Source organism: Lycorma delicatula, chromosome 5, assembly GCF_047948215.1.
Source record: "Lycorma delicatula isolate Av1 chromosome 5, ASM4794821v1, whole genome shotgun sequence".
Lineage (NCBI taxonomy): Eukaryota > Metazoa > Arthropoda > Insecta > Hemiptera > Fulgoridae > Lycorma > Lycorma delicatula.
The window spans coordinates 93,791,023-93,804,470 of NC_134459.1; the positions used below are offsets into that span (position 1 = coordinate 93,791,023).

At 30.9% G+C, this 13,448-nt stretch overlaps 1 protein-coding gene across 3 annotated transcripts in view; it reads left to right on the plus strand.

The window, feature by feature from the left end:
* Window positions 1-13,448, plus strand: part of LOC142325204 (uncharacterized) — a 188,519-nt gene that overhangs the window by 137,098 nt on the left and 37,973 nt on the right. For all 3 annotated transcript variants that reach the window (XM_075366649.1, XM_075366647.1, XM_075366648.1), the window contains exons 4-6: window positions 364-1,143; window positions 6,599-6,882; window positions 11,779-12,410. In XM_075366649.1, the coding sequence (XP_075222764.1) occupies window positions 364-1,143; window positions 6,599-6,882; window positions 11,779-12,410 (1,696 nt within the window). The remainder of the gene's footprint in view (window positions 1-363; window positions 1,144-6,598; window positions 6,883-11,778; window positions 12,411-13,448) is intronic.

The following is a 13,448-nucleotide window of genomic DNA, read 5'->3' on the forward strand; positions in this document are numbered from 1 at the left end:
TAAGAATAAAGAATAAAAAATAGAGAATATTTTTATTTTGTTAATTTTAAGTAGAATTACTTATATGGTTTAAGAAAAAATATTAAAAAAATAAATACAATCAAATAAAAATAATTATAACATAATTATATAACATAATTAATTAAGAGCTGCATCAAACCAGTCAAATGACTGAAGACAAAAAAAAAAAAACGTAACATAATTCAACTTTCAATAAAATTTTCCCAATGTTAAAAATCTGAAAAATATTTAAAATCCTTCAGATCATAGCAACAAATTATAATATAGAAAATGTATTACTTTATTTGACATGTATGTGTTCAAAAATAATTACTAACTTTACTATTTTATCATTTGTTTTAGGACCCATTGTCGAGGAGGAGGTTTAGAAATCACAGAATTAGGTTTCTTAATGCGGGGTCTTAATTTTGGACGAAGTCATAGTCAAAAGAAAAGACCAGATTACTATACACCGATCCATAGATCATTGGCTGAATTTCTTGCAGCATATTATATTTCTTCTATTGTGCATTACGCTAATATCCTCAGAAGAGAACTGGAAGATTTACCCGGACTTAACGCTGGAAATGCGGCTGCAAGTACAGTGTTGATTCTACGTTTCTTACTCGGTTTATTAGGGCGTAAAGGTCATTTAGTATTTTATCAATTCAGCCCTTTAGATCTTCCAACCAGAACGTTATTCACTCTTTTACAAGCAGCCGGTCCGTCGGATTTGAATGTTGCTGCGATTAGCAGATTAGTCGGGGCTACTAGCGGTTCTCCTATCTGTTCGAATCCAGGTCTTGGAACAAGAGTACCAATGCCTCTAGTTCATACTGCACCTTTAGAGTTGGAGGGATGGGCCAGTGTGCTTCGTAGTGATGCGTGCACTTTAGAAGCGTTAGAACTTGTTTTTCAGTTCGATAAAGGAGCCGATTGCGAGCAATTACTAGATTCATTTTTTGCTGCTCTCTCGGCTAATGATAGTGTTAGACTTGTAAGAATCTCTTCTTTATTAGGACATGAATTTACTTCTTCTGAAGTGGAACGTCTTGCTGTATATGTCAAGACTACTCTACCGAAAGCTCGTCTTCATACATTTGAATTGGTCATTACTTGTTTAGAAGATAGCGCACATGACAGGTAAGTTATAAAAATGCTATATATTTATAATCTCACCGTTTTTTAAGTTCATAACAGGCGAAAAGTATTTGCCATCGATCAAGTAATTATTCCTGAATTTTGATTTTTCTTGATCGAGATCATTTATAATTAATAATACAACCCTTAATTTACAAACAATCCATATGTGTATACGTTTGTAATAAAAAATTGCTCCTAAAATGGTCCGCTATAATAATCCTCTAAGTGAGAGATACTTGTCAAATAGCACTAAAAGCAGTTGAAGGGATACAGTATGTCCGTATTGTTGAGGGGAATACGTTTCTATGAGTAATGTTTTACTATAGTTGTCTTCGTAATGATAGCTACTATTAACTGACTGAAATGCGCTATTATGTGAATCATTAATCAAAGTTGACTAATTTCTGTATTATGAATACTATTAGCCCTGTTACCCCACGTACTTGCATCCTCGTCAGTCCCATATACCACTGTTCAACTACTCAGAGCTTGGATTCAACAATCGCTGCATGAGATAAACGTCATAATAATTCGTCATTCTAAAAACATATGATTTATTAGTTACTTTCCTGCGAAAACATTCTAAGTTTATTCATAGTTTAAAATATAATTATGGGTATAAATGTTTTGTCAAAAATTATATTAACTGAATAAATTTCAATGAAATTGAAAAAAAGCAAAATTTATGACTCCATAAAATTAAAAACATTTATCTGTACCGGTTTTTTGTTTGGTAAATTTTTAAGATCAACCATTGTGAAAAAGCTGCTTAAAAACCGTGATTTTTGCTATAATCACAAAGTTTGTAAGAGCTTCGTCGGTAAGAGTCTACAGACGATGAAGTCAACGAACTACGTTTACAGTTCTAGACATAACCTAACCTAACAGTGAAATGAATAATTAAGTTGAAAACATATATTTAACATGTATTTTTTTTTCAACAAAATTCTGAATTAATAACAGATTTTGATAATATCAATCAGAAGCTGTTTCATCTTTTTTGATATCAGTATCGTTTTGTTAAAAACGGTTTTATTTATATTGCAGAAATTTTTGTTTTTGAGCGGAAAGAATGATATCTACGAGACTCTTACCGCACAATTTACAATTCCATTGTAATTTTTTTGGATTAAATTAGAATGATAATTTTAAAATTTTTTGTCAATTTTACGTAAAAATTATTGCAGATACACGATTGATTTTATTTTTTGCACAATTTTCTTTTAAGAAAGATAAAATAGTTAAACACAAAGGTAAAATTTACAAGAGTTCCCGTACTCAGAATTGATTCTTATAAAATTCTAGAAGCTTCAAATATCTAATGCAGCATTCCTGATTCGGTAGGTATTCCTTATCTCTTACAATAGGTACACCTGTAGATTGTTACATCGATGGATCGACAGATTAGGATGTACTGTAAATTAGAACCCAACAACGGATCGTTGACCGGAAACAGTACTTGAGAAATTATTAGTGGTAAAATATAAATGTTTCCAAGAGCTTCAGGCGTTTGTAACCTGAAAATCATTCACAGGTTTGTTAGACCTTATCATTTATATAGTACATCAGTTAACACTATATGTTTAAAAATTAAAATTTCTCATCTACTTATTTTTTTACACTATAATTCTTTCTTCCTATCTTTAGTTTACTGTTCTTATTTTTTTCTTTCTTCTTATCGAAGAGATTAGGGAAAGTTTACGGATTAGCAACATTTTGCAGTTTCATACAAGAATAGATCTCTAATCCTCTGTAGAAATTTATATTTCTATGATAAGAAAATTTCAGGGGTCATAAATTTTCAGAGATGCTTTCTTGACCTAGATGCACCTAAGATTTAAAATGTTCTTCCTGTTATCAAGATATTTTTTTAACGTTGATTATACCGTATAATATTTTCCAAACGAATTCTTTTAATAATTTATTAAATTCTATGTTCACAACCCACACATTCCAACATATTTTATTTTATAAATCTAATACCATTATTTAATAACTCCTAAATTTTATATGTTAGTATACATTTAATATACAAGTTTACTTCGTACCGTTTGTTTAAAATAATGTCTTTAATATCGTTTTTAATATATTTTCCATGTGCGAGTATTCAGAATTAATCATGTTTTTTATTGATTTTAAAGCAGTAGTCTATAAAAAATATATTTCTAGTTTATTTTTGCATTTTCTATATCATTCCAAAAGAATCTCAAAATAAAAGTAAATCTTTTTTCTTTTTGTAGTATAATATAAATATTTTTTTATAGCATTGACAGCGTGAAGCAAAAGGGAAGCTCATTTATGAGCTTTCCTCTTCGCTCTTAAGGGCGTTTCTTTTGTCTCCCCTTCCAATTCACCACCCAGTAGAAATCTATCCCCCTCAACAGTAGGAGGCCATAACCAATGTGCTGGATCAGTTTATCAAATTTAGCGAAAACAGGACAGAGCTCTTAGCGGTACATTCTTCGAATAATGGAAACATTTGCAGTAAACTTTTATGGTTCTTAGAAAGCTGTAGTGAATACCATTCGAAGAAAAGATTTGTTAAAACAAAAATGATCTACATTTGGTTCCTTTTATAATTTTTATAGAAAAATAGTTTTTTTTTTTCATTTATTTTTTGAGCATATTATTTTTTATTTTTTTAAATAAATTATTTTATTTTTTAATGTAAATTTATTAAGATTTTAAATATTTTGTGTTTATTTAAAAACTTAATTACCTTATTCAATAATTATGTTTTAATAGTTAAAAGGTCATTGCATTTTTATTGCCTACGCTAGGCTATCATAAAATTGAGGCGATATTTTTCCACCGCCCTTCTACATAGTATTTTTATATAATAAAGAATATTTTTTTCTAAAAAAAAAAAATTAATTGAGGCTTTATAAATTATTACAGGTGATTGTAGTTCAATTTTTTGGAGTATTACTTGCAGCCGTACGGTTGCAGTAGAGATGAAAATAAATTTTCTTTACATTTTGAGATATGAAGAGTACGAAAATACCTTTTACTTAAATTGGCGTTTCTTTATATGATCTCCAAAACTACAAGATCAATTTCATTGAAATTTAGATATTTTGTAGCAGTGTATCTGAAGTGGTATTTGTAAAAAATTGATAAAAGATTGGTTGAGTCATTCTTGAGTTAAATTCAATTTAAGGTCGAAAAATTTGAGTGTGACTAATTAGAAGCGTGGTTCGTTACGATACTGCAAGTTGGAACGTTGAATTTCTTTCTTTATTTGCGATATCTATTATAAGCAATATTAAACCAAATTAAAAGAAATATTAAATTAAATTAACGAAAAGTAGAAGTAGTACGGAAATAGGGATACGGCGTCAATAGTACTCCTTGTTTCCGGAGAGAGTGCTAGTATATAGTTTAAGAAAAATTTAAAAAATGTATAGTCTTTTAAATAAATTATTTTACAATGAAACGGTCTTAACTTTAGAGATAATCTCTCGTAATTAAATAACTGTTAATAGTTGTTTTACAGGTAAACACAATAGAAAGCAGAAAATTTAATTTAAACCTCCAATCCGGACAGTCTACAATGACGGGTAGAATCACGCCTTTTTATAGGTTGGGTAAATAATCTTATACGATAAAAACAACATGAGCCCTAAGCCAATCAAAAAGATATCTCTGATCATGAATACAATTTTAAGTAAGGAAATAACAGAACAATTGAGATAACATTCTAATAATTGAAATATTGTACGAATTTAAAACAAACAGGCTATAACGAGATTAGGTGTAACTCCTATTTATTACGTACATTTTTTTAAAAACCATTGTTCTAATAAACTATTTTTGTGAGCAGTTTCCATGCAATGCTGCAGGTGTATTGGACATTATTACTCGTAAAGAAAAGAAACTGTGATAAATAATTTTGGCACCTACAGTGATTTTTAATTTTCACAGTTATTAAAAACATTGAAATTGTAATATAAAACAACTGGCATCCCCGTCGTGGCTTCGCCGGCGCGATATGGTTAGTTGTGTTTCGTGTCGCGGTCAGGAGATGTCTCTCGTTCATTTAACTCATACTTGTGAGAATAGTAATGATAAATAAAAATTAAAGTTTGTTCAATTTATTAAAATTGTCAGTGTATTGTAATTTCTTCAGAGCAACAGTTTGGTCAGTACAAAACCCACTAATAGGTTTTTAGATTTCCGGTCGCAGCTTCGCTTCCGAAATACATTATCAAAATTACAAACATATATATTACAATCACAATGTTACCAAATCTTATAAAGACTGATTCAATAGTGGTAGAAAAATATTGAAACGTAAATAACTTTTTATGTTTTTTTATCCTTTAAAATACTAAAATTCAGAAAACCCGAAAATGGGTTTTAGATATTTATCTGAAGAGTATTTGAAAGCCTTAAGCTACTGAATATCTCGTTTAGCATAATCAGAAATGGGAAAAATTTACAATAATTGTTGGAAGTTTTTTAACATATCTTCATCACTTTCAAGATGGAATTTCAAAAAATCTAGAATGTTTTTTAGATATTCAAATGAAGATTACCCATACCAAAAGTCAAGTTGATATCTTCGTTTGTTACTGAGAAATTCAAAAAATTTCCAGGTCCAAAAAAAACGATTATTTTAACCCGTTAAACTCCAATTTCAAAAATCTAGAAATTGATTTTTAGATATTCACATGAAAATTACACACATCAAAAATCAAGCGATGTCTTCATTTGTAACCGAGGAGTTAAAAAAAATTGTAAATTTGATTGTTACTCCATTTTAACCCTTAACTCGGAATTTCAAAAAATGTCTTATTAAGGAATTATGATACCTACGCCGTTAGAACAACATGTACACAAATTTCCATCAATTTATCTTCAGTAGTTTTTGCAGGGCGTTCATTATGAATTAGTCACGACATGTTCTTTAATATATATATAATAACAAGACATATCTTACTTAAAACTATTATCTTTATTAATATCTTAGGTTAACCAATCAACTATACAAACTTATAAATTCACTACGTTTCACTTAGAATTCTCTAAGCTTCCTCAGGTGACAATACACATTCATACACTCATCGTAGGCAAGAGAATTCTATATGGTGATTGTATGAGTGTGAATTGTCACTTGAGGAAGCTTAGAGAATTCAAAGTGAAACGTAGTGAATTTAATTTATAAGTTTGTACAGTTGATTGGTTAACGTAAGAGATTAATCTGTATATTTCCGTTTCTGAATAATACTTAATATATAATACCTGAAACCAATACGAGAACGTTGCCACTATATGGCAATATTAAATTTTAAAGAAATAGTACATATAAACTTGTTACGTATAAACTTGTTCTAGTTTTACTACAAGATTACTATCATATAGAACGGTAAAATTATACATGAATGAAAATACCAACAATATTATTTAAAGAAATAATATTTAATATACATATCATAAATTGTATTTTTTTCAGGTTCCAGAGTCTAGTAGATGCACTTTCCGAAAGTTTACAGCACGCCGCTAGTCCTAGTTTAAGTAAACTCGTACTCGACTTAAATCTTGGTACAGCTCAAGTAGCACAACTTTGTTCCGCTCTTCAGAAAGCTCCTCAAGTCACTGTTCTACATCTTCCACATCTTGGTTGCGGCCGAGATGGGCTTAAAGCCATAGCTGGGTTGATACGTAGCCGTCCACTGGTTGCTTTGAATCTTTCTGGAAGTTGGGGTATGAGAAGAGAAGATCCTCCTTCTTCTACAGGTATGATACTATAGTAAATTTAACTGTTACTTTTAGCTAATGCTCTTTGTTTTATGATATATCATGTTATCAAATTATTATTTAGGATCTCATTTTGTTTATTTATTAATTTAAGTAGCCTATATCTAGAGATAAAAAATTCGAAAGAAAATTTCGAGACTAAGATGACTATCCAAGGAGAGAAAGTAAAAACGTTACAATTCGTGATGCTATTTTTGATGGAAATGTAGCTAGATTTCCTGTTTATTTTTAAGCGTAAAAATAATAAAAATAAAACAAAAATATCGGATAATTTGATGTTGTTGATTTAAATATTTGTATAGGAATACAAATGTGTACCAGAAGGAAAAGAATTTACTTACACAGGGAATAAAATTAAATAAAAAATATAGGCTAAATTATGAAGGCTTTAGACGGAAATACATATGTAATATGTAATCAGAAAAGAAGTTTACTAGTATCACATATACATTTAAAAATTAAAATTACTCAGAATGAAGGTAGACTACAATGATAGTAGTAATCATCGACAATTTAAAAGCCAAAAAAGCAAAGAATTGAAGTTTGGATAAAATTCAAAGTGAAAAGGTTATGAGGCAAACAGTTGGAAAAATAAATTGTTTTAATTTTTTCTAGAAGTTCTTGAAGAACTAGATTGGTAGATCATGTATTAAGGCAAACGATATCGGTCAATTCAAAAAAAGGAAAGAAATGAGTGAGATAAAGATTATCGATTAAGACAAAAATTACAATATATAAAACAAATAATTAAAATGGCTAAACATCAACTAAATTTTACGAATAACAGTTGAATCCGTAATACCACAGCCTAAAAGGCCTTCTTTGCACTCCTTTATCTGATTTTTTTACCTCAGTTCTTCTAAACAAGATGCAGTATTTGACACCAAATCAGAATATAAACCGGACAGAAAGAGTTTGTAAAGATTGCATTTAAAATTTGTAAAAAAATTTCATTTTTATATGTTTGATTTTAATACCTAAACCAAGAAGTTTGTATTAACGAAAAATTTAAAAAACGAGCGTCGTTGAGAGCTGGGTTTCAGTTATCGGATTACAATTGTAACCTAGATTTAGGTCAATCGGATATATCATACATATGGCTTGTATACGCGGTTTTATTAAATAAAACATAATCTGTAAAAAGAAATGGATATAGAAGTTGTCTTCCTTTTTTTATTTATATTCACCTACGTTTAATTTTTAGCTAAGGTTGAATAGTTTTTCACCCTTCTGTGTTAAAGTTTCCACTTTTTTCTTTCCTTATTCCATATTAGTTAAATCTGTGCCAGGGATTTCATTCGAATTACTCCTGTTTACTTTAATGAATGCATTTTTCCGATTTTATGTTATATTGAAATAGTGTATTTTTTGGCAGATTTACTACAGATTTATTATGTGGCGCTGTTAATTTTTCGTACTAATAAATCAATACTTGTATTTGTTTTCACTTACCTCAACCTAGCCAAAATTTATTTATTTTTCGTATTTCCATTATTTATTTTGGCGTTTCCAAAATATCAGAAAATTACTACGTGTAAATAATTAAAAATAAAACCAAACAGAAAGAAATTTTAAAATGTTTTGAATAAATAAATCTACACCGGCAAAGAAATGCAAGAATAAATAAATGGTAAAGGTCTGTGTAAATAATTTGAATTAACTTATATTGCGATAAGCAAGATTAATATATGGTAAACAAGAAACTAGTTACACTACATGAATTATTCGTTTATGTGTAACTAATTAAAATAATTATTCAATTAATAAAATAATGATTGGAAAATATTTTTTTATGACAACTGTTTCAAGTGAATTAATTTTCAAATATTTTGATCTAAAAAAGAACAAGTTGAACCGGTACATGAGAACAATCTTTAGTTATTAAGTCATATCTAAACGAATTTTTATTTGTGTTTACTTCTTTAATATTAAATTTAATTTAATTAGATCTTTTTCCCATCTCTTTTATTTGAAAGTATGTATTGTTTGAGTTTCTTAGGTTATCAGAAGAGACTTATTTACATTTGTATATTAATCTAGGATGCCTCTCCTTTTTCCTGCGTTTTTTAATTCCGGCTGATGAAATCGTTTTTTTATATTCATCTTATATGCCTTTGGAGAAAAAATTCATATGTGGACATGAAAAATACTTCATATCCAGCTGACGAATTATCTAATTATTATAAAAATGTGAGAAAATAGAAATGGATTGATTTTAAAATGACTTTGCTTAAGGTAGGAACTTCCATTGACAATGAAAACATAAAATAGTTTGAAAAATCTTGTATCAAATAGTAAACATACGATTTGACATCTTAACATGAAACAATTTGACATCTTATTTGAAACATCTTAACAGTGTCTCTAACAAGAGACACTGTTAAGATGTTTCTTACACTGCCTAAGTTTTTTACTTTTTTTTAGCCTCCGAGACCCCCGTTAGGTATTGCTTCAGAGGATGAGATGAATGATTGTAGCGTATGTGAAAATGTCATGCCTGACCAGGATTCGAACCCAGGACCTCCGGATGAAAGGCTGAGACGCTACCACTCTCGCCACAGAGGCCGGAACTTTTTCGCTACCTTTTTTCCCCCTGAACCGGACCCCCAATTAAGCATGAACACGGTTCAATGGTTCCGTGAGATACCTTTGCCTCTAGTCACCAAACGAGGGAAATGCCAGACCCGGCTATGCCGTTCCCGATCTCCATCACCCAGCAACCGGGACTCAGTCCTTTGTGCTTTGCCTTTAACGGGGGCATCCCCAAAGAGACGGCCCCCTCTGGACTGTCTTTTAGCTCAGGGGCTCGAAAGTCCCCGCACTTCATCACCACCGCCCATTCGTACAAGCACGAGCGAACGGCTGCTCCGTACGGAGCTATCCCTCATCCCCTCGCTTCCCGATATTTCATCTGCAGTATTTCCGACACAAAACCCGTCACAGTGTCGAAGTCCACCGAACTGCGTAACATCTTTCCAATGATCGTCCCCACCTCGAAATACCCAGTTACTGCAGTACAGTCGCGGCGTTCTTCATCCCACCACGGGCACTGTAAAATCACGTGTTCTGGCATGTCTAATTCGCGACAGAGACGCAGAAGGGGTCTTCAGCTCTTCATCATCCACACAGGTTTGAACGAAAGATCGCATGGCCGGTCAGGAATTGTGTCAGCCAGAATCCCAGTTCGCCAAACTTCCTCTCGGCCTACGGCTCAATGTGCGCGTTCAAACGATACGTCCAAACGATTCGTGGATGAATCCCACCTGGCTTGCCAATCCTTGTAGACAGTTTTTCTACTTAATCTTCCATATCCTCACGTTAGGCAGGTTAACAATAAAACAAGCAAAAAGATATTTTCCTCAGATTTTTCGATCGATTAATCGTGAAATTATTTCATATCTAGACTAAGACATACTTTCATCTAGCAGGGAAGTAATTTTGAATAATCACGAAAAAGTATAATTAATTTATTCAGTTAGAATTCTCCATACAAACGCTCTCATTCTAAATTAGATTACCAAGGAAAGAGATTACCCAGATCTTGCAACTATGCCTTCTTGTGACACTACTGTAAGATAATGCTAAATTCGTCCGTTGAATAATGATTAATGTTGGTTAATAAGTTTCATCGTAGGTCAATTAATGAATCTTTGAATGATGTAAATTTTTTTTATACGTCATAACTCTCCCAATACATCTTAGGTAGAGTTTTGATTTTCCCTTCTTCGTCTGACCATATGTACCATAAATATTCTTTCCTATCTGAGCCGATTTCATGGATAGGTCGTGACAATTAGCATTTGTTGCATAAGAAATTGTAAAAATTGTCAGGAGTTCACATTTTTAAAGTTTAAAAAATCTGAACGCTTACATTATCCAAAGTAGCAGTTGTTACAGGAGAAAAAGTAGCACTCTCGATCGTCAGTGAGAAATAAAGTCAAAACAATTAAACAATAAGATTAAATTTTATGCGCTCAACTACCTATGCTGTTCTGTAACAATAGATGAGATTCCACTAATTTTAATGAAAGTTCTTTCTTTCACATTTCTTTTATCATCTCTTACCATAATAATGAATTTTATTAAATATAATAATTAAAAATAATTAATTATAATAATTTAATAAATTATATATATATATATATATATATAATTATAATAATTTTATTTATAGAAATTATCAAAATACTTACGTACCGTAATGCCTTTGTCTAACCACGTAGTTCAATGCAAAAAAAATGAATTCCTATCTTTATTGAGAACCGTAATAGAATATTTTTTTTAAATGGCGTCCAAGTTGAATCTGAACATCGGGAAAGTTTTAAAATATTTAGGTAGGTACAATTCTGTTCTTAATTATATTTTAAACGATAATTTTTTAAATAAACTTTTAACAAAGTTATCGAACGTTGAATTGCACTACCAGGAAGAGAAAGAGAAAAGCAGTATAATTTTTATTTGTAAATTACCGCAATTACCACGATTTTTTTTCAGACAAGTTGTACCTGTTAATAATAATAACAAACTGTAGAAGAAAAAAGTACAATAAAGTAGAAAACTCGATTTTTTTTATCTTGTGGTTGGTAAGAAATAATTCTTCAAAGATCAATTTTTTTTTGTAGCAAACTACAGCAATTTCATAGATCTCATTCTACGTAGCTATACTATTTGACAAGATTTAATAAGTCAACAAAATTATAATTGTCTAGAACCATTTTATACACACTAAACAACTATAATTCAGTTGTCTTCGTTGGGGTGATTCGGCAATTACTCTCTACGGTAGGTGTTTTACCCACCAAGTTGTAAACAGTTGATTTACTATTTAGTATCATATACATGTTTTCTTACTAGATAAAATTGTATTTATTTCAGGATCTGGCAGCGTTAGCAGTTCCGGCCAACACAGTTCTAAGGTTCAACAGCAGCAAGTATCGCCTAAAACTAGTTCGACTACTTCTTACTACTTCAGTTCGCTACCAAGAGGAGTAATCGGTGCTTATAATAGCCTAACAAGACCCGCCACTCTTCCACGGCAACCTTTACAACAGCTGGTATTAGACGGATATGGGACGACCGATTCAAAAAGAAATTCCGATTCGATACTATTTCAAAGATTGTTTCATCCGTTACCGTCCTGCGATGCAGCACTCCATTCTACTTCCGGATTTCATGATGTTTTTGAAGCGATACGCGATCCTAGTTGTAAGTTACGAAGTTTGAACGTTAGTAAGTGCCTATTAGGGGCTGAAGATGCCCTTTGTCTCGGTGAAACTATACGTCGGTCGTGTTGTTTAGATGCTTTGAGATTAGAAGGAGGTACACGGTTAGGGGAAGTTCTTCCTGTACTGCTAGGATTAGCCGATAATTCATCTTTACAGCTTTTAGACCTCGGTTCTCAAAGACTAGTTCTAGACGATGGGCCGACTCAACTAGTTTGTCAAGCTCTTATAAAAAATACTAGTCTAAGATTGCTTAGCCTCGAGGGATGGACTTTCAGGATAGAGGTATGTTAATATATTTTCAGTATTTATGTGTGTGTTTGTATGAGTTTTTGTACTCTTTTACTTACAACATTAATCTACGTTTAGGTATTAAAATTTTGTTCAATTATGTCAAGTTATTTCCGTGATCAGTTAATAGACTCAACCTGTTATAAGTCTGATTTTGTGTAGTAGAAAACTTGAAAGAAACATCATCCTATTTTAATAGATCCACAATTACATGTAAATTACGTTGAACAGTTTAGCATAGTATTATGATAATTTTATTCAAATTTATAATTTAGCGAAGATGTAATTTTAAAGGAAAAATAAAACTAAAGTTTCCGAACTAAGTTACTAATTTCCGTAACTAAGTTATTTTAACTGACTTTAATAATTAAAAAAAATCAATTTTTTCTAATTTTATTTTCGTTGTAAAATGCGAAGAATTTTGGAGTAATGAAACGATAAGAAACAAAAAGAATATTGTTTTCAAGATAAAGGGGTATTGAAATATAAACTTAAATATCTACAGTAAATGGTAATGAATTCTTATAATAGAATGTTCTCGAGAACACTCCATTGTTTAACTATTCTTGATGCAGTTCAGATATGAACAAGGAAATTTGTAGTTACATAATCGACAAAAGCTAAAGCGGAAATTGGACTGTCAGTGGTGCGAAATTTAATCAATGTTCAATGATGAACATAACTATGATGTCTATTTACTTTTACATGATATATATACACGCGTGTGTGTGTGTGTGTGTGTGTGTGTGTGTGTGTGTGTGTGTGTGTGTGTGTGTGTGTGTGTGTTTGTTGTTTTTTTTTCTGTGGGGAACGTAAGGGAGAGGAGGGAGTAGAGAATCCAGAAGATAAAGGTATTAACTCTTATTAATTCTGTGAAAGTACAGCAATAGTAATAATTCAGTGACTTTTACAGTATTTAATTAAAATACATCGAATTAAGTTCTGAATTTAAAAATTCAATATTTATATAATACTTTAATTGAATGACAGAAACTAGTAACCGTATATATAAATATACACCCTAATTGTATG